General features: G+C 45.6%; 2 protein-coding genes and 1 long non-coding RNA gene across 3 annotated transcripts; all 3 read right to left on the bottom strand.

Moving 5' to 3' along the window:
• Window positions 1-97: 97 nt before the first annotated feature.
• Window positions 98-2,154, bottom strand: Trex1 (three prime repair exonuclease 1). Its single transcript, XM_047565199.1, is given in 5 exon segments — window positions 98-147; window positions 150-281; window positions 284-403; window positions 406-1,065; window positions 1,404-2,154. Coding segments are annotated over 4 exon segments (936 nt in total). The 5' UTR covers window positions 1,040-1,065; window positions 1,404-2,154.
• On the bottom strand, window positions 2,104-18,304 carry Atrip (ATR interacting protein). Its single transcript, XM_047565442.1, is given in 16 exon segments — window positions 2,104-2,237; window positions 2,627-2,879; window positions 3,047-3,099; window positions 3,102-3,126; window positions 3,629-3,720; window positions 3,836-3,972; window positions 7,212-7,372; window positions 7,375-7,718; window positions 7,721-7,899; window positions 8,062-8,191; window positions 10,414-10,431; window positions 10,434-10,570; window positions 11,962-12,082; window positions 14,528-14,696; window positions 15,983-16,113; window positions 17,964-18,304. Coding segments are annotated over 16 exon segments (2,331 nt in total). The 5' UTR covers window positions 18,211-18,304.
• Window positions 18,305-19,532: 1,228 nt separating this feature from the next.
• Window positions 19,533-21,220, bottom strand: LOC124993544 (uncharacterized). Its single transcript, XR_007110332.1, has 4 exons — window positions 21,116-21,220; window positions 20,980-21,035; window positions 20,807-20,894; window positions 19,533-19,736 (listed from the first exon to the last, which is right to left on the bottom strand). It is a non-coding gene; the product is annotated as an uncharacterized LOC124993544 (long non-coding RNA).
• Window positions 21,221-21,247: the final 27 nt, after the last annotated feature.

The following is a 21,247-nucleotide window of genomic DNA, read 5'->3' on the forward strand; positions in this document are numbered from 1 at the left end:
GGTCCCTAGTACAGGTAGAGGCCCCAGCTTCCAAAGAGGCTAGGAGGCAAGTGACTACTCAGTGTGTATGGGTCTTTATTAGATTTTTCTTCTTGATCTACTGCCCAGGTGTGGCCAGGGATAGTCCATACAGTGTGGCTATTGCCAAGTGAGGAAGGCCAGCACACCCAGTGGGGCCAGCAGTCCCTCACGGGGTGGGACTCCAGGGACCTTTGTTGAAATAACAGCTTTGGGTCTTCTGCTTCCACCAATGCTGGGACTAGCATTCCTGGTAGTAGCTGGGGTGCAGTGGCTGTGACTGCAGATGGCTTTGGGTTGGTCTCAGAAGAGGCTGTGACCCCATACATGGGCCTGATGGTGCTGAAGGGCCTGGCGTGAGTGTCCACCCACTGCAGCAGGGCCTTGGTCTCCACTGACATATGCTAAGCAGAGCTAAAACATCACCCTCAGCTGTGTGCGAGTCCACTGGGGCCTGCCCATACAAGCGGGCGTAGATACTGCCCAGACTGTAGCTCTTCCTTGGGCCATGCTCTGAGGGGCCGCTAGCTCGTTCCAAGGCCTTCAGGGCAGCAATGCTGTCTACACAGAAAGCACCATCCATAATATAGGCAAGACCCAGCATAGCCAGCTCTGCCTGGAGCAGGGGGAAGTCGTAGCGGTCACCGTTGTGTGCCACCAGGCACCAAGGCTGTGGCTGGCGCTGCAGGAAGGCAAGGAGCAGGTTGGCCAGGTTGTTATCGAAGCATTGACGCTCATGAGCTGCCAGCACAGCTGTGCTCAGACCTGTGATCTCGCTGGCAGCAGGACTGCAGGCTTTCCCAGGAGCCACGCACAATGAGAGCTTGTCTGCTACACGGGGTGGCAGGGGCACTGTGGGTGATGGCCCCTGAGAGGTGAGGGTGCTCTCCAGGGCACATCTGTGGACAGCCAGCAGGCACAGCTCCGTGACCTTGGGTTGGGAGAACGGCAGGCCAGTGGCCTCCAGGTCCAAGAAGATGAGGGTCTGCATGGGACCAGGAGGTGGGGCCTGTGAGCCCATGCTGGGGTAGGTACCTGCTGCTGAGCCTGGGAAGGAGCATGAGGTTGGGGTAGGTCATGTGAGTACAGGGGAAAGACCTAAAGTAAGCAGGGTCTGGGGGCAAGGGTGGGGAAGGGTAGTGGGCAGAAGTATATTGCAGGCTTTGCCTGCAGTCAGGGCACTGTCTGGGAACTCTAGAGCCCATTTTCAGGGCAGGAAGTTGAAGAGGGTGGGGGTGACTTCCTAGAGGGATGACTATACTTTTGGGGAGGGTTACCTCTTCCTCACGTGGGTTTGGTCCTGTTTCCTATTGCCCACCTAGTAAGGCTGGGGGAAACCCATGAAATTCATGCCCTGCCCCATCCCCTTGGGGGTCCACACTTACCGGAATAGGCAGGCAGCAGTGACTAGGGAGGGCCAGGCACACACACTCCTTGCTGGTCCTGCTGTTGGCAGCAGTGGCGGGAAGTGAAGCTGGGTCTGGGCCCGCCCATGAGCCTGCCTCGTGAGCAAGGCCGCCCCTGCTTCATCAGCTTGCCTAGTCTGTCCCTCATTTGCCAATACTCCTCCCTCCCCAGGCATCCCGAAAGGTCTGCTCTGATCCACAGCTGTGGGCCTGCTGGCTGCTACAGTGCACTGGGGCCCTCACGCTGTTGAGAGCCCACCCGGAAGACAGTTGCCCCAGCTGTCTCCAGGTGCCAGGCTAGTTCCAGGTCTCGAGCAGTGCTGTGAGCCCCTGCCATGGCCCTTTTATGTCTAGTCCTTGGCCCACTTTCCCTGGTTTAGTTCTGGCCTAGGGCAGCCTCCTTCTGCCTCACAATGGTTTCTCCCCATGGCCCAGTCCAAAGCAGTGACTCAGGACAATTCCACAGGCAGGCCAGGGCTTTCCTTAAGGCAGATTAGTTACCATGGGGACCATCTCAGTTCCAGCCAGGGAGATGGGGTGGGGAAGGGGGGCTGGGGAGTTGGGGAAGGCGCCTAGTTTCCCTGGGTCCTTGGCCTGTTCCTTCCCTCCCACTCAGCCAACACAGATCAGACTGGGGAAACAACGCATTCTCAGCAGGAACTGCTGGTCATGCTTTTAATCAGAGGATGATGGGACGATAGCAGCAGTGCTGGGCCCCCTTGCGGAGGATGCTCAGGGGAAGGGCCTCAGCACAGTCCATTTCAGGGTCCTCCATGTCTGTCTCCGCGGCACAGAGGTCATCCGGGCTGCCTCCTGAGCCAAAGGAAGAGGGAGGGTTCAATGTTGAGGCCTGAAGGACTAGGGCCTGGGGAGGTCCCACCTATCTTCCCCCCAGCACCAGCAGGAACTAACCAGTCCCTTCCATGCCCAGGCCTTGCTCCTCAGCTACTATGATCAAAGTGATAACAAAGCAATTCAGACAGGATATTCGTGGAAAAACCATGACTGTTAGGCCAACTCAACAGATATAAGCAAAGGGCAGCCCAATATATTCAGAGAAGAACCAGTGCATGAAAATAATGTACCTAGTGCGAAAGGGCTGTGTGGCAGGTCTACTGAATAGGAGTCTGACTTGCTCACCAAACAGCAGGGGTGTGAACCAACATGTGAGTTGGGGCAGGGAGGGTGTCTTAGGGGCTCACCTTCACAGTCGGTCACATCAGGAAGCCCTCGAATAAGCATGCTGACCCCTGGCATCACCTGGTCATACTGATGCAGGACCTCCACACAGTGCACAGTAAAGAGCTTGTCCTTCTGGGACAGACTGTGCAGGAGCAACACTGTGTCCCGTAGACACCGTATGGTGCGCTTCTGCTGGTCAGTCTTTGGGAGCCCCCCTGCCCTTCGCACGGTCAGCCACTGTCTGTGCAGCATCACTGTGAGAACTCTAACCACCTGGAGTGAGAGAGTGTGCAAACTGATGTCTCCCACCTTTCTGTGCCCTAACACCCATTCAGCCTAGCTGTCCAGGGGAGCAGGGTTCTGAGTGGGACCCAGGGACCTTGCACAAGATCCCCTTAACCACAAACAGAGCTTGTCATGTTGTTGTATTGCATACTCACCTCTATACTGCATTGACAGTCAGAGCCAGTGACTGGAGGGGAAGGGCTATACCGCCCAGTTTGGCCAGGAGCCATACTGCCTGGAATAAAAAAAGATTCTATTTCATCCTGCCAGAATAAGACCCCTGTCACTGCAAAGGCTTTTTTAGGCATCTCCTATAAGAGCTCTAGCTACTTTGGCGACTGCTCATTTGTACAAATGGGGTCCCCAGAAGCAGTAGTGTGGTTTTCCAGGTCAGACTCAGGACTAGCACCTGAATTTCACCAATAACCCACCTGCCTCCAGACTCACCTCCAGCTACCAGGCCCCCAAACCAGGACAGAATCAATTATCAGGCAACTTGGTTGAGTCCCAGGACAACCTGGGCCCACCTGTACTGTATTTGTATGGGCAGTGCCTAACTGAGTTGCTTGGTAAGTTATAAGCTGCTTGATAAGCTATAAGCTGCTTGATAAGCTATAAGCTGCTTGATAATATTGTTACCAAAAAGAATACAGTCCCCTTTCTCTCCAGAAAGGAGGGAGGAGACTTGTGGGCTCTTATAAGGCGATGAGCAGTCTTCATAAGGGTCCCAGTTTTACCTCTTGTTCCAGCTGAAGCCATTGTGTCTCTGAGGCCACTTTGTCAGGCCTTGATGTGATGTACATGTACAGCAGCAGGAGGAGGCAGCCTTCTGAAAAGGATACCCCTATCTCACTCAGGGTCCCCCTTCTGCAGAAGCCCTCAGGAGGCCCCTGTCCCTGCCCCAACCCCTCCCTCCCTCTGTAGGAGTGCAGGCCCACCTTTACCAGAGTGGGAACAGAGCTGAGGTGCAAGGCTATCATGGTCCACTAGGAGGGAGAGCAGCTCAACAGCCAGTAGCACACAAGGCAGGGGTGTCTCTGGGCTGAGGCACTGTGGCAGCACTGGCAACACACACTGGAACCTGAAAGATGGGCCCAAAGAAATTTGACACTCCCCAAAAGGAGACCTGGCTCATCCAGACCTGGGCTCAAATGCTGCTCCCTCTCGTACTGCCTACTTGCTATGAAGCTGTCTTGTGTGAATGAGTGGACACTAACTTTATTGTAGGACCGCTGTGGCTCAGAGATGACAGATCCTCACCCTTGCACAGCAACATCCAGTAAATGGGAGGACTCCCTGGATCTGGGATGCCTGGCCTCTACAAGCTCCTGGTCTCTTCTTTGCCTTTGTTCCCAAATAGGGATGCAGGTCATAACTGGGGTATGAGTCTTGCCCACCACACAGGGTTGGCCAGGACTCGAAGTGACAAATCACGGACCTGACTAGGGCTGGATATTATGAGGCCACTCACAGAGCAAGGAAGACCATTTCTTGTCAGTAAACCCTGGTCACCTCTGCTGTCAGTGTGAGGTGCCAATTGTGGGGCTCTGGGTACACTTTCCCCCAGTCTCAGGGGCAAAGGGATAGCTATGACCAAGGGACCATATACCAAGTCTCAAGGCGACTGCTGCTGCTGCTCAATCTGCACAGCCTGCAAGAGCATGAGAGGGAACTGGCCTGGTGGTTGGGGAACACCATCTAAACACTCTGTGGGCTAGACTATACAGTATCTTAGCATTGAAGGTCAAGACCATCCGTCAGTATGTCACTATTTTGGGTGAACTCATTTTATAGCATATCTTGTAAGCATGCAAGAAGTTGCATTTCTTTAGTCGCCAGCGACCCTGGAACTTTGTGGGAAACTGGAACTTAACATGGTTACCTGCTCTCACTGTTCAACTGCCAGCGGCCCTTAACTAGTAACTATAGTAGGCTCCTGAGAGTAATCTGCAAGAAAAATTCACCTTGTATACAATGGAGTAGTTTCCAAGTTATTTCTAGTTGAATTGGGAATTTCTTTTTAGTGAAATTTCATGCACAGCCTTTGTATACAAGAGAGAACATCATGCCGTTCTAGTTAAAACTGGGAATGAGCTCACTGCAGTGGATCACAACTGTAATCCCAGTGCTTAGGAGGTTGAGGCAGCAGGATTGCAATATTCAATTTAGTGAGACCTTTTCAAAGTAAAAAAAGGAACCGAGCTAAGTGCAGTGGTGCCCGCCTGTAATTCCAGTGTTTCAGGAGGTCGAGGCCCCAAATTCAAGGTCAGTCTTAACAACTTAGTGAGGCCCTATCTCAAAATATAAAATCAAAAAATTCTGGGGTTACAGCTCAGTGGTTAAAGTGCTCCTGGGTTAATCCCCAGCAGCGCAAAACAAACAAAACTAATCCCATCCCCCAACAACAAAACAAACAAAAAAACACCCAAACAATAAACCCTGCTCTGAACCCCAAACTAAATAGTGAAAAGATAAGGATGATTTGCTTTCAAGACTGGGTGGGCAAAGATGGGGAGCAGGAGAGACACAAGCTTCCTGGCTATTTGTATTGTATCACATACTGTGCTCAACTCCTGATAGCACCCTCTGCTCTAGTTTTTCACTATAAGGCAAGAGGAAGTTGAGTGTTAGTAGGGTTCAACTTGGAGCATGTAAATATGATGATTTTTTTTTTTTTTTTTTGGGTGCCAGGGACTGAACCAAGGGGGTGTTTTATCACTGATGCTATATACCTGGTCCCTTTATTTTTTGAGACAGGGTCTCACTAAGTTCACTAAGTGCTGAGGCTGGCCTTACACTTGGTGATCTTGCCTCAGTCTCCTGAGTCACTGGGATTAGAGGCATGCCCCACCAGGCCTGGTTAAGCATGAGGAATTCTGAAGAGAAGGCACTGATTGGAAAGATGTGTCAGAGAGTTATGGCAATTGGCTCAGAATACTTATTGGTTTAGAATCAACTCCAGCACACTCCCTAAGGGATTTTTCAGACAAGTTTTCCTGCCTCAGGATAGGGTTTACTCAAAAAATACTGACTGACTGCTAGAGTGAGACAGGCTCTGTGTGAGGCAAACGGATGCAGGGCCATGTATGTCACATGAACCAGTGAATGGAGGGCATCTGTGTCTGGCCTATACTGACCCACCCATTAAATCGCTATCTTGAATACCCCTGTGGACATGTTCAATAGAACCAAGAGAAATGGTAAGAAACTTGATTTCTGGAATTCATTTCACTTAATATATAGGAAAAAGCAACTAGTCACTATGAGCTGGCTCTTAGGTAATGGTTCTGTGCCCCACATACTGCACTGCAGTCCAACTCTGAGAACCACCCTTTGGAATGGATCAGAACAACCAGAAAATATTTACTGGGAAACTAGGATCCAGAAGTAGTTTTAGGGACAGGCATGCTGAGCTCAGAATGATGAAAAATTTTAAGGTATGTCCAGCCAGTGGAATCATTCCAACATAGGCACTGGCCTCTTGGAACAGTGCTATGAGGGAAACTGGATGACAGTGGGTAGCGTGGTTATATTTCCTCCGATGCCATCTCACAGTTCTGAACTCCCAAGTCAGGAAATTTTTTTGGTACCAGGGATTGAACCCAGGGGCGCTTAACCACTGAGCCATATCCCCAGACCTCTTTTATATTTTATTTAGAGAAAGGGTCTCGTTGAGTTACTTAGGTCCTTGCCTAAGTTGCTAAAGCTGGCTTTGAACTCACGATCCTCCTGCCTCAGTCTCCCAAGCTGCTGGGGATACAGGTGTGTGCCACCATGCCAGTTCCAATTAGGAATTTATTGATAACAGTGTGAGCTAGGTTCATTATACTTCCACTTCCAACAGATCCTATGAGAGCAAAGCAACCAATAACTCATGCTAAAAGTAGGCACAATGATGACAGGCAGAGACTCAGCAAGGTCAGCTTGCAGCTGCAGACCTTCCCATACCCTCTGCTTCCTTAGGGAACTCCACCAAACTTAATGTGTTGTGCCACATGGGCTTCACCTGTTCCACATCTCAGGTTCAAAGGCCTCTTGGTTTAGCCTTTGTCCTGGGACAGGATATTCTTCCACAGTGGCTACAGCTTCTTTTATCACATGTGCCTTTTGCTTACCTGCAGTCCAGAATTAAATCAAACAAACCACTTATTTGGTTATCTGATACCTGGCCCTACTTCTCATGACCTCAGAACTATCTGAACCAAGCCTTAGAGCTGAGTAGTAGGATAAGCAAAGATGTGAGCAATGTACAAGGGCCACACATTAGACCTCAAGAAGTCAGGAAGACACATAAAATCATGCCTCCCATGCTGCTTATACCTGGGCAACAAATCAGAGGAAGCGTTTTCAGCTAATTTCACCAAAACCTTGAGGCACTGGCTCAGCACACTGACGTGAAAGTGACCTGTTGCTGCAGAAGAGAAAGCCAATAGCTGAAGCAGCTTCTTCAATAGTGGATGCAGTCCTTGGTCATCGGCAGCCCTCCTTGTGGGACTGAGATTGTATCTCCACAACTCTGTCTGTGAACCAGGCTCTCATTTCCTTCCCCAGCAGCAGAATCTATCCCCACTCCTGATAGTAAGAGGCAGACAACTGCTCTGCTGTGGCACACCAGGTGCTGAAGAATGCTAAGTGAAGCTGCAGAGAAACCTTCCAAGTTGCTAACTGAGTCATCAGTGCTGGCCTCTACCCCAGAGCTCAAGCAGGAGGTATGTGTCGGAGAGTCCCCAGGTGCTCCACTCCTCTTAGCAGCTGCCAAATCCTGCAGAGCCTGGCAGTGCAAGTCAATGAAGAACTGTACAAGGGGGAGAAGGTGCACCGCTCCAGAAGCTGGCAGAGTGGGAAGGCCCTTTTATCTCCCTCTGTGTCTCCATCACATAAGCCTTCATTCCTGGCAACCAGATTCAGTCCTGTGAATGCCAGGTTCTGTGCTTCTCTCAGGGCCAAAGGGCAAAACAATCCACTGCGAGAACTTGTACCCCTGAGGCCTGAAATCCCAGTCAAGGTACTGGCAACAAACAAAAGAAAATAGATAAGGTCAAGGGCCTCAAACAGCCTGCCTGCCAAATTCTTTAGTCTCCCTGCACATCCCACAGATCCCCCATGCTGGCCAGGGCCAGAAAGGGACTGACTTCCCAGAGACAATTTTTTCAGGAGTATTAATGCTTACCTGCCAAACCCTGATGGCTGTGAGAGGGTGCCAGTAGGAGTCTCAGAACAACTGCTTAGAAGGTGACAAAGACCTAGGGATGATCCTGGGATCAAAGGCTGCCTCAGGAGCAGATTTATCAAAATGGAGCCTGTAGAAGAAAACAAGGTAATCCTAGAAGGTTCTGACATGGGAGACCTTTTCTATGGCTTCAGAAGGAAAAGGTGAAGACTCTGATGCAAGTGCCCTCTAAGCTGACACTAAGCTCTGTTAAGATGCCTGTGGGTGCAGAAGGCTCTGAGACATACCTGGGATATATGTGCTCTTTGCCCTTTTCTTTTCAGATGAGGTCTTGCTGGGCTCGAGTAATTATCCTGCCTCTGTTCACAAGTAGCTAGGACAACAGGAATGTACCACCACACTCAGCTTGCCCTTTCTCTCTCTCTTTTTTTAATTAATTCATTTTATGGTACTAGGGAGTGAACCCAGTGGTGCTCTGTCACCGGACTACACCCTCAGTCCTTTTGGAGTTGCAGAGGTAAAAGATGTGTACCACTGTGTCTAGTTGCCCTTCATTTTATAAAGTCATAGTCTTCTACTTGTCTGAACTCTCTGAAGGTCTACCTGGGGCATGGATTCTCAGAGACTCAGATAGTTCCCACACAATTCTACTGTGTGTGGTAGAGGATGATGAGAGTCATGTAGGTCCCTGCAGGAAAAGCAGTCATTTTGATACCTTGAGTCTTGACCTCTGCATCCAGCTTGTGAGCAAGGCTTTTCTGTACCTCTTCTTGCATTAATGGGATTACCTCTCAGGCTGTGGGTCTTCTTATCTGAAACTAGATAAAATGTGAATCAAAAGTTGAGCACAAAAGCACAGGCATTATCTGCAACTCTCACATGCAATGAATATGAAACACAATCAGTTGTTATACTTCTTTAATGTTGGATAAGAAAGACCCAAAGCAGTTCAAGATCCCTCACATCGTTGCCTTTCTCAGGTAAAACAGGAATTTATGTAAGGAAAGAAGAAAATTAAACTGTTTTCCTTACTTCAAAATGAATATAAGTGAAAACAGTAATCACTAACAGGATTAAGTGGTTACTACTTACAGGGCTAAGTATGGGTCAGACACTGCTAAGAGTTTACACATATCAGCTCCTTTGTTCCTCACAGCAACCCTACCAGGAGGTATTATCATTAGCTGTTTACATATAGGAAAGTTAAGGCACAGAGGTTAAGGCACTTGCCCACATTAGCTAAGCCAATAAATAACGAGGATGGGATCTATATCCAGGCTATCAGGTTCTACTGTCTGCTTGTAACACTATCCTGCAATGCCCTATTAGTTGCCAGGCACCAAAAATGTGAATGGACTATATATAGTTTCTCAGGAGTGATGTGATGGTCAATGATTTAAAAAGGCTGATGGTAGAAAGAGTCGATGTATTTGAATTATATGATGAACTGGTATGGCACCAGTGTATCTACTAATGCTAGATGATCTTTCTCTAGACAGTGGCAGTACTCCCTATCTGAAGTGGCTGTAAAACTCACGGCTGAACTACAAAAGGAACACAGGTCCTTGCAATCTAGCTACGTTTCTGGCATGGTCTGTGTAAAATGACTGTGATGGTTTCAAATTATGGTCACAGAGGCTGAGGATGTAACTCAGCTTAATGGTAGAGTGCACAGCAGATAAGAAAGAGACAAAAACAAACAAGAGCCAGGTGCAGTGGCACATGCCAGTAATCTCAGCTATTTGGGAGGCTGAGACAAGGATCCAAGTTTGAGACCAGTCTGGGTGACCTAGTGAGACCGTTTTGAAATAAAAAATAAAAAAGGGCTGGGAATGTAACTCAGTGTAGAGTGCCCTTGGGTTCAATTACCAGTATGCTGAGTGGGTGATGATGACAAACAAACAAACAACGTGCCTGCAAATTCTTTGACACACCTCCCTTCAAATGGTACAGCCTCATTTCCTCCCCACTGAATATACCAGACTCAGTAACTTGCTTCTGAGAATGTGGCAGAAGTGATAGTATGTGACTTCTGAGACTAGGCCATAAAAAACTTCTGACTGGTTCTCTCTGAGTTTGCTTGCTCTAGAGGAAGCCATCTACCATGTTATGAGGACACACAGTAACCCTGTGGAGAGGGATTATGTTGTTAGCCATGTGAGTCACCTTGAAATAGATCCTCTAGCCCCAACAAGGTTTCAGTGATAGTTCCTATAGAGCTAAGCCATCCCATCTTAATTGTGTACCATCTGAATTGCTAACCCACAGAAATCAGGAGAAACAAATAATTGTTTAAACCACAAGTTTGGGTAGTCAATTCTACCATAATAGATGACTAATAGACTGACTTACCCTCTCTGCCCACAAGAGACTGTATCCTGGCTCTGTCTGGCAGGGGTGGGGAAGGGACATGTTAGCATTAAAAGACTCCTTTGTAGGGAAAGATGTTTTTCCAAAATGTGGAGAACATGCTTCTGGCTTTATAACCACAGAAGGGCTTTTCCTAGGACTGGAAAAAATTAACTATGAAAGCAAAGTAATGATCTACTAAAATCACTTAAAATACCTGGTTATAAAACTTCCAACAAATTTTAAACTTTTCATGTCTAGGTATTTTGACCACAGGCTTCATCTGTTATTTATGTGTCATCTTTGTCCAGGAGCATAGTGTAAAATGTTCATTTGGCATTTTGATCCAAATTACTGAAAAAGTATTTCATTTATTTTCATATTTTCCTAATCACCCAAAAATATTGGCCATAATTCCTTTACCATTTCCAATTCCACTAAAACTTTTCAATATGAAACAACCTAATTTTTTTTTTTTTTTGGTACCAGGGATTGGACCCAAGTGTGCTCAACCACTGAGCCACATCCAAAACCTTTTTTTATTTTGAGACAGGGTCTCACCAGGTTGCTTACAGTCTTGCTAAGTTGCTGAGGCTGGCTTCAAACCTACGATCCTCCTGCCTTAGCCTTCCAAGCTGCTGGGATTACAGGCCTGCACCACCACACCTGGCGAATAACCTGATTTTTAATAGGGGCTATTAGAAAATGTGTTGAAAACTAAGCAAGTTGTTCAGAGCCAACATCTTCATGTCAGAGAAGCAGTCTTAGCTCTCTGATCTGATTATACAACATCAGGTTTTCCTGTTATCAATGTGTGAAGAGTGAAGATGGCCTTCTTTTTTTTTTGGGTGCTGGGGATCGAACCAGGGCCTTGTGCTTACAAAGCAAGCACTCTACTGACTGAGCTATCTCCCCAGCCCCGAAGATGGCCTTCTTTTGCTCTCCTGTCTCACTTGAAGTTATATAAGGCAAGGATTTCAATTACAAACCCTGCCTGTTATGAGCAAAGGCAGCAGAATATTTAATACCAGAAAAAGATGTTGTGACTGACACTGTTAAAATTGCAAGACTGATATTGATAGTTTTAGACTGTTTTGCCAGGCAAAGGGTAGGATACAATTAAGCTGAGCACCTCTGGCAGCAAAGGAGGGGCTATTAGACACAGGTTCCAAGGCAGCAAATCAGCAGAAATATTCCAAAGAACCAGGACTGAAATATACTCATGCTTGGGCAAAACCTGTCATGTTAAATAAATTATACTGAAATGAAGACAGACCCATCTCACAATTTGCTGATCACTTTTCCAGCTTTTTCTAGTCTCAGGTATTGTGCTTATAATGCCTGATTCAGAGAAAGTACATCCAGATTGCAGGCCTTTATGCTGTGATACCTCAAACCTTATCCAGACCACCTTTAAATTCTTCACAAAAAAGAACCTCTGACCAGGTGGCAGGATCTCAATGGCCTTTTTTCAGGACCAGTTTGAGAGAGTTCTGTAGACTTTTTACTAAATAATGCAAAACTTAATCATTCCTTCAGCACTATCCTTACCTGCCATGGGAAACAGAAGGAGCAGACAGTTTATTTGCTCTTTCACTGCTCTGAAGCTTTGTCCTTAATTCATTCATTTCTGCATCTTTAAACTGGAGTTCAGACTGCAATGATTGGAGCTGGAAGACAAAAGAAATATACTTGCAGTGGCACCATCACAATCACAAAAATATCTCTGGGTTTCAAAATCCCAAGCGAGAAAAAGAAAAGCAATGAAAAATACATATGAAAGTTTGCTATGATATAATGTCCTGAAGTATCAAACATTAGCCTTCTTTCTAAAAGACAGCATAGTACTTAACTATTGTGAAGAAAATTTGTGAGTGTTCAAATACCAATCCCACCTTTTACTTAGCCTTGCTGAATCTATAACATAAATACTGACTTCATCATATTTGGGGGGATTAGGAACAATGAATATAAAATACCCAGCACAGTACTTCATACAATCATTTCCCTATCTTGGACCATGTGATTTGAATGGGAGCTATCATCTCTTTGGTTATGGCAATTGATCCAGGGATGGACACCCAACTCAAGTTACACAAATCAGAGTCTTTCTCAGAATTTTAAAACTTGAGATGAGGGAGTTCAAGTTTGAACTGTGCTCTAGAGTTATGAAATATGAGTAGGATCTCAGGAGTTTCTGGAGAACACATCCTCTATTATAAGGATGTAGCCTGTCTACAGCATAGAGAATAAAAGCAGGAGTGAGACGAAATCTTAGTGTACTTTTTTTTTTAAAGCTACTTTACAATTCCAATGGCATCCTTTTTTGCGGTGCTGGGGATCGAACTCAGGGCCTTGTGCTTGCAAGGCGAGCACTCTACCGACTGAGCTATCTCCTCAGCCCCTCTTAGTGTACTTTTTGATTTGCATTTCCCTGACTGTCCTGGTAAGGTTTAAGTCATCTGAGGCCCCTGTACATGCCTATCTTGGTACTTGGAATCTGAGTTCAGTACATTTCCTTTTGGTCTAAGCTAGGTTAACTGAGTTTCTGATCTACCAAGAGCCCTTATTTAAGACTGTAGAAATTTTAAGCTAGTGATTTATTCCTGGCTATCACAGCAAACTCAAGATTCATCTAAGTTCTTTTCCAATCCATATGAAGACCCTAGAAGAAAAGTGTATGGCAATTTGCTAAAAGCAGAAAGTATTTAAGAAAAACAGCCAGGTGGAGTGGCACATGCCTATAATCCCAGTGGCTGCGGAGGCTGAGGCAGGAGGATTGAGAGATCAAAGCCAGCCTCCGCAAGAGTTAGGGGTTAAGCAACTCAGTGAGACCCTGTCTCTAAAAAACATACAAAATAGGGCTGGGGATGTGGCTTAGTGGTCAAGTGCCCCTGAGTTTAATCCCCAGTACAAAAAAAAAAAAAAAAAAAGAAAAGAAAAGAACACATACTTCCTGAAAGAAGAAGTACAAGTGGCCAACAGTTATACGAAAAAATGTTCAGCTGGGTGTGGTGGCACATGCCTATAATCCCAGCAACTCAGGAGGCTGAGACAGGAGGATCACAAAGTCAGCTTCAGCAACTTAGTGAGGCCCTAAGCAGCTCAGTGAGATCCTGTCTCTAAATTAAAAAATGAAAAGGGCTGGGCATGTGGTTCAGTGGTCAAGTGCCCCTGTGTTCAATCCCCAGTACCAGAAAAAAAAAAAGTTCAACCATCTTTAGCAATCAAGGAAATGCAAATTAAAGTTACAGTGAGATTTTATCTCACTCCTGTTTAGAATGGCAATCACTAAGAACAGAATAATAAATGCTGGTGAGGATATGGGGAAAAAGCACACTTACATACTATTGATGGAATTGTAAATTAGTAGAACCATTATGGAAAGCCATATGGAGGTTCCTCAAAAGACCAGGAATGGAACTACCATATGACCCAGCCATACCTTGGTATTTACCCCCAAAAATTGAAGTCATCATACAGTGATACATGAAACGCAGGTTTATAGCAGCACAATTCACAACAGCCAAATTATGGAACCAGCTTAGATGTTAGTCAACCAATAAATGGAAAGAGAAAATGTGGTACGTATACACAATGGAGTTTTATTTGGCCATAAAGAACAACAAAATTATGTCATTTGCAGGAAAATGAATGGAGCTTGAGAGAATTATGTTAAGTGGAATAAAGCAGACTCAGAAAGTCAAGGGTTGCCATGTTTTCTCTCATATGTAAAAGTTAGAGAGAAAAAAGAAAAATGGAAAAAAAAAACAGGTGGTGGTAGGGAATCTCATGATAATAAAAAGGAGATCAGGAGGGGATCAGGGGAAGAAGAGGGAAAGAGGAGGTACTAGGGAATGAAACTGACCAAATTATGTCATGAGCATGTATGAATATGTAACAATGAATCTCACCATTATATGTAATTATAATGGACTAATAAAAACAAAGCAAAAAAAAAAAAAAAAAAAGAAAGAAAAATACAAGCATAACAGACAACTGTTGAAACCTCCCTGGAAGATTTACAGGCAACACTGATCATTGCTTCTAAAGGAACTCATGAGCAGCAGCACATGAGCTATGTCCATAACATGCAAAACAAATGCTCTAGGTCACCTTTTGGAGAACTCCTTTTCTTTGTCACTGAGTGCTTGGATTTTCTCTTGCTCAAGAAGGAAATGTGATCTTCTCTGTTCTTCTAGAACAGATTCTGTTTGATGCAGTGAGTCGCGCAAAATTTTAATTTCCCCGTTTTTAACGAGGACTTCTTCTTCCATTACCTTCAGCTGTAAATATCAGATTAACAACAGATATTTAGCAAGAATAGCTTAAAGACATACTTGTCACTAATATGTGCAGAATCTTTGGGCTCTAACAGGCATTAAAAAAAACCTTTGTTACATGTCACAGAACCAAAATGCCATATTATGTTTCTGGTTCTCTTAGGGACATACAGATGGTCATATGAAAGAAGTCTTTGTTTTCTCGAAAAACTGCTAACAAAATAGCAAACTTCACGATGATGTGTTCTTCATGTAAAAATATATGCTATAAATTCATCTCAGTGTTCTTCCAGTATATATCTCTTTTGGATCTGGTGTACAGTTTTTTTCCCTTTCCCTTGACTTGCTGTTAGAAATCTATTTAGTGTCTTTCAGTCTAAATTGTCTGGCTTTCTTTCCCCAACCATCTTTCATTTCATGGGGACAAATCTAGATACCTGTTTTAAAACATTTTTTTGTAGTTGTTAAAATGGAGATTGAACCTAGGACTTTGCACATGCCAGGCAAGTACTCTACAAAGCTGCATTTCCAGCCTTTAATTTTATTTTGAGACAGGGCCATCCCAAGTTGCCTACAGTGGCCTGGAAATTTTGATCCTCCTGCCTCTGTCTCTCAAGTAGCTGGGCTTATAGGTATGTGCTATCATATCTGGGTTGTTTTAAAACTTTCTTTTAGCTGGGTGCGGTGGCACATGCCTGTAATACCAATGGCTCAGGAGGCTGAGGCAGGAGGATTGAAAGTTTAAAGCCAGCCTCAGCAACTTAGTGAGGCCTTAAGCAACTCAGTGAGACCCTGTCTCTAAATAAAATACAAAAAAGGGCTGGGGATGTGGCTCAGTGGTTAAGTGCCCCTGTGTTCAATCCCCAGCAACTAACTAACTAACTAAATAAATAAATAAAATATAAAAAAAGGGCTAAGGATGTGGCTCAGTGGTTAAGCAGCCCTAGATTTAAACCCCTGTACCAAAAAACAAACAAACAAATAAACAAAAAACCTCATCTTATTTTTTTTGTAGTACTAGGTTATTTTTTTTGTAGTACTAGGGATTGAACCCAGGGGTGCTCTACCACTGAGCTACATCTCCAGCCCTTTTTATTTCTGAAACAGGATCTAGCTAGGTTTCCCAGGCTGGTCTTGAACCTGTGATACTTTTGTCATCCTCCTGAGCTGAGAGTTACAGGCAGGTGCTACTGTATGGAGAGCTCAGTAGTAGAGCATCCTTGGGTTCAATTCCCTATATGTAAGCAAGCAAGGAAACAACTAAAGAAATATCACAAGTTGTCACCTACCTTTTCTTTAAGTTCTTTGTATTGTGTCTGAAGAACTTCTAATTCAAAATTATCTTTAACTGGAGCACTTTCTCTGTTTTTCCCTGAGGGATTTTTTGACATTCCATCTAATCTACGGACCTTATGAACACCTGTAAGAAACAATTCCCATATACATTTTAGAACCCAATATTTTCCCGCTTTTGCCGGAAAATGCAGAATGAAATTGCTCTTGAAAGCAAAGTAGAAAAAGATCTAGCAAGCAATATACATCAGTATTTTCCAACCTAAGAAAATGATGTAAAGATATAAATGATCCTTAGAAGTAACAGACCCTAGTACCTACCCTCTTCCCAAAGCTCACCCAATTTCAAGGGTCTCATCTAAATGCTGAAAGGTACCATGGAGATCTCACAGGCCAGAACTGTGATCTATTATTCAACAATATTTACTGAGCACCTATAATATGGCAGGCACAATATGAATCTCTAAGGATACAATGGTGAACAAAACGATCCTTACCATTACAGGACATTCAACAAATAATCACAGGAATAAATGTAAAATTACAACTATAAGAACTGCAGAGGACAAATATAGGAAAGCCTATAATAGTGGAATCTGACCCAAGTGGAATAATTGGAATGCTTCCCTAAGGAAGATCTTCCTGAGCTGAGAGCTGAAGGACAAGCAGGAATTAACCAGATGAATGGAGATGAGGAATGGGTGGAAAGGACAGTTAAGTATGAGAAAAAGCATGTGCAGTTCCTGTATTTTAAGGAAGCAGGGAAAATTCAAGAAAGTAAGAAAGGTTGGTGTGGTTAGAACCCAGAGAGAAGAGAGGAAAGGGTCAGATCATATTGACTGGACCTTACAGACTGTTAAAAATTTATCTCTATACTAGAAGTAGTGAGAAGTTATTAAAGGGTTTTCTTTCTTTTTAAGCTGCTGAATAAGGTTTACTTCAAAACAATGCAAATCTGTATTAATTAAAGGGTTTTCAATATGGATACTCATATGTGTCTGTGAGAAACATGGTCAGAACTGAGTTCTGAAACATCACTCTGACTTAATGGGAGTCAAGACTAGAAATGATGAGTCAATTTAGCAGAATGCTCTCTTTAAGTATCATGGTGGCATAGATCAGGGAATCGTTAGAAATGTGAATAGGATGAATTCCAGACATGGATTAAGAAGATAAAGTTGATTCTAAGATTTAGGAAGGAATTAGATGTAGGGTTAAGGACAGGGGAGGAATTGCCTTGTGCCACTGGATGGAGTGGTACTGTCACATGAACAGCTGGTCATCAAGGAGTGCTTTCTGAATTTCTGTTTTGAATACGCTGCAGACGGTGAGGGCTGGGTTTCCAGGAAATGACCGTGTGGTTTTTATGATGCCTTAACTGTGAAGTACAGATGTCGGTTGACCTTAAGACCATTCTTTCTGGCAGCCTCACAATATTTCACTCATTCCTCAAGGAGAGTATGATCTCCATGGAGAAAGGAATTTTTAAATTTTGTTCATTGCTAGGTCTGCTGTAGTTCCTAACCGTTGGGTACCTACACAGAATACTAGTTGTATAAAAGAATAAATCTCTTTCACTTCTTGCCTCTGCCAGGCCCCTCTTCTACTCATACTGCCAGAAGGGAACAGTGGCTTAATAAAATTCAAACCCTTTCACGTGGGTAGTGATGGTTCTGATAGTGGCGGTAGTTGTATTCTAAGGATCTCTGCTTAGAACCAAGAACTGCGTGGACTAAACTTTAGAAAATAAATGTTAACCTCGCCGCCCACACTTTAAATCGGCTGCTCGACATCCGATTTCCCCCAAAATCAAAGGGCTTCTGGAACACAACCGCTGCTTAAATCAGGGTTTAAAAAGAAGAAAAGGCAGCGTCAGACACTGGCAGCACTTGCTTCAGGATTCCGAAGTCACAGCCCTCAAGAGGTGGGGGGAGGTCTGCGCCACCCGCCGGGGAGAAGACCCTCAGGAGCACTCACTGGATACTTCCAGAACGGCGGCCGGGCATTGGCTCAGGGCCTGTGACGCGAGGATGTCGAGCTCCTCCAGGTCATCGGCGGTGAATTCCCCCTGCGCGCCGAATGGGTCTTCGGGGTCCGGGGAGGCGGCCACCGGGAAGCCCCGGGCTCGTTTGCTGGGGGGGTGCCCTGTGCCGGGCGGCGGGCCAGGGCGAGGCGCCAGGGGCCCGCTCCGCCTCTTGCTGCCCGGCCCGGGTGTCCCAGCCATGTCTCCCGTGGGCCCCAAGCGTCCGAGGACACTGATCCCAACACGGTGGGAATGAAGACTTAGCAGGACCAACCGCCCGCGCGCCGCCGCTCTCCTCAGCTAGTGCCCCGCCCCCGAGGTTAAGGGCCAATTAGCTCCCAGCCCGCAGGCGCGAAAAAATGACATACACAGGAGCGCGCCGCCGCGTTCAGCCTGGTCTCTGACTGTCTCGGCCCCGCCCTGTCCCGCGCTTAGCGCTAGGAGCTGGATTCACTAGTCTGAGATGGGACTCGGTGTGGCGCTCTCAGTTACCCCGAGTGCGGGTCTGAGACGTATCTGTCCCATTTCTGCGCCCCCTCCCTGCACTGTGTGGAGAACCGGGCAGGAGCTTTTGGCTTCACTTTCGCCCGTGTGCGCTTGAATCGAGGCAGGCATCATTCAGGGGGTGTGGTCTTTTACCTCAAGGTTCTCCCTGCCAGATACAACTTTCACTTACTGGGAGACTCCCTAAGGGAGGAGGCTGGAAGAGCGGGGTTGGGGGCGGAGTATGAGTGGAGCTGTTGTGAACAGGCATCTTCTATAATAGTAAATGTTTCAAATGTGAGCATTTGAAGTTGGTCTGGCTGGGGAGGAAAGATCTGAGGTGAAAAAGGATCCTGAGGAGTATTGTGCTGGTGTTAGAGGGGATGAGAATTGCTCAGACTGTTATTCATTCATTCCTCTGAGAGTGCAAGAGTGTTTTTGTGCCAAGCGTTGGTTGTATAGATTTGAATAAGGCTCAGGAGGTCAAGACATCCCCTTTCCCCGAAATGTCCCGTTTTTTTCCTACAGGTTGGAGTTAGCAAGAAAAATATGGTAGGACTCAGACAAGAATTCAACATGAAAAGCCAGGTGAGAGTTATGTGAAAAAAGTTGCTGTTCACTGGTACATGTCCCAGTGTCTGCACATAGCAGACTATATGAACAGATGAACTACTCAGTAAAAACATGATAACTGCGGCTGGGGACATAGCTCAGTTTGTAGAGTGCCTGCCTTGCAAGTCCAAGGCCCTGGGTTCAATCCCCAGCACCGCAAAAACAAAACAAAACATGGTAACTTGGACATCATAATAAAGACAGGTTGTTTCCTTTCCAAAGTAAATTCTCCCACTAACCACAAATAAGGCATTCCACTGAATATATGTTACACAATGACAGCTTTTCAAATGAGCTTGTTTAATTCCAAGTGATACAGAATTCAGAGTAGAACAAAGAGCAAACTCTGGCAAGATTCTAGGATGGGTCTACTTTAAATTCACTGCTGAGGTAGGAAAGGCTGAATGAAACTAAAGAGATAATAAGCCTTTTTTTTTTTTTTTTTTTTTTTACAAAAGTTTATTCTTAAATTTACAACAGACTTCAACGCAACACTTCATTCTAGCTATAGGTGGCAAAAGATGTCACAGCGGGGGTCCTGATGTTTAAATAGGAATGGAATCAACAGTCACCATCATTTCAGGCACAAGAAACAGCTTACTTTTTGCCAGATTTCTTAATTCCACCTGTGGCTGCAAAAGGAAAAGTCACAGTTAGGGAAAAACAGTTCTTATGGCCCACTGAATTTGATGTGGATCCTGGTAAGGATTACCTCTTACCCTGGGAATTCATTCTGACATAAGCATGTACAGTGGCTTTACTGATACCATCTATTCTGGGCAAAGGCAGAATGAGGTTAAGGCAGAGGTCCCAGCAAGAGCTGTGTACTCTTCCACAATGTTGTGTGTGTACTTCACAGATTAGCTCAATAATTCTCTTGCCACGCACCCACTTTATAGATTAAAGTCTTCATATTTGGTGTTGTTCAAGGTTATAACTGGTAAGTGACAAGCCAGAATTCCAACCGCAGTAGTCTGATTTCTAAATCTATATTGCCACATTATACCACAGTCCTTTCATATGATGTTCCTGGTTAGGCTAGAAAAGCATATGGAACAACAGCACTCTAAGGAACCTGGACTTGAGGAATCATTTATTACAAAAAATATTAATAGTAAGTAAAAGTTATTAGTTGAGTAGCATTATAAAGAATAAATAAAGTTAGGCATGGGGGCTCATGTCTGATAGCAGTTACTTGAGGGATTGAGGCAGAAGGATCACAAGTTTTGAGGTCAGAATGAGCAACCTAGGGAGACCCTGCCTCAAAATGAAAAGCAAAAAGGGCTGGGGATGTAGCTCAGTGATAGAGCAACACTGTGTTCAATCCTCAGTACCAAGAAACACAAAATAACACAACCAGTAGCATGAGTTACAAATTTGGGGCAAGAAAGTGTGAGAGATATTCATAAACCTAACTGTATGAATCTGTGTCTGGGGTAAATTTCTGCAGATTTCTTAGGGACTGAAAGTCCAAGACTGCCTGGAAGATAAGATTTCTTTTCAGATAAGGGGTGCTAAATCTGTACAAGATTTTGCTAAGGACTTCTATTCTGGCTCGCGTTCCTTCCTACTGCTGCAAATCTAAGATTGGCTAGAACAGTAGAGGAGACCAGGAACTGAGACCTCGCAGTTCACCAATGAGACAGGGAACAGATATGCCCGGGTATGTGTCCCATTTAAGCGTCCCTCGGCCCTCACTTACCCAGGGGGCCCTTTCCCGCGGCCTTCGCTTTTAGCTCCTCAAGTTTCTTCTGCTCCTCTTTTTGTTTCTGTTTGAAAGCCTTATCTTCCTAGAGAGGCAAAACAGTTTTACTCCAGGCGGGTTTCCCTGTCTCTCCGTGCCCGCCCCGTCCGCGCCTCGGAATACGTCCTCACCTCATCCATCTCCTTGGCCTGCTTCTTAGGCTGTTTCAGGGGCTTCTTCTTGCCACCTGTAGACGACATGAGCACGTTCAGCCTGTCCCCGCCGTCCGGTCCCTCCCCGCCATCCCCGCTGTCCGGACACACTTACCTTCGCGGCCGGACATGGCGCCTACCGCCCCTACCCCAGACTTTGCTCTTAAACCGGAAACGGAGTTCCGGGTCCCACCTCCTGTTCCTATACCGCGGTGAGGGCCCGATGATTGGGTCCTAGTCAGGAAGT

Source organism: Sciurus carolinensis, chromosome 9, assembly GCF_902686445.1.
Source record: "Sciurus carolinensis chromosome 9, mSciCar1.2, whole genome shotgun sequence".
Classification (NCBI taxonomy): domain Eukaryota; kingdom Metazoa; phylum Chordata; class Mammalia; order Rodentia; family Sciuridae; genus Sciurus; species Sciurus carolinensis.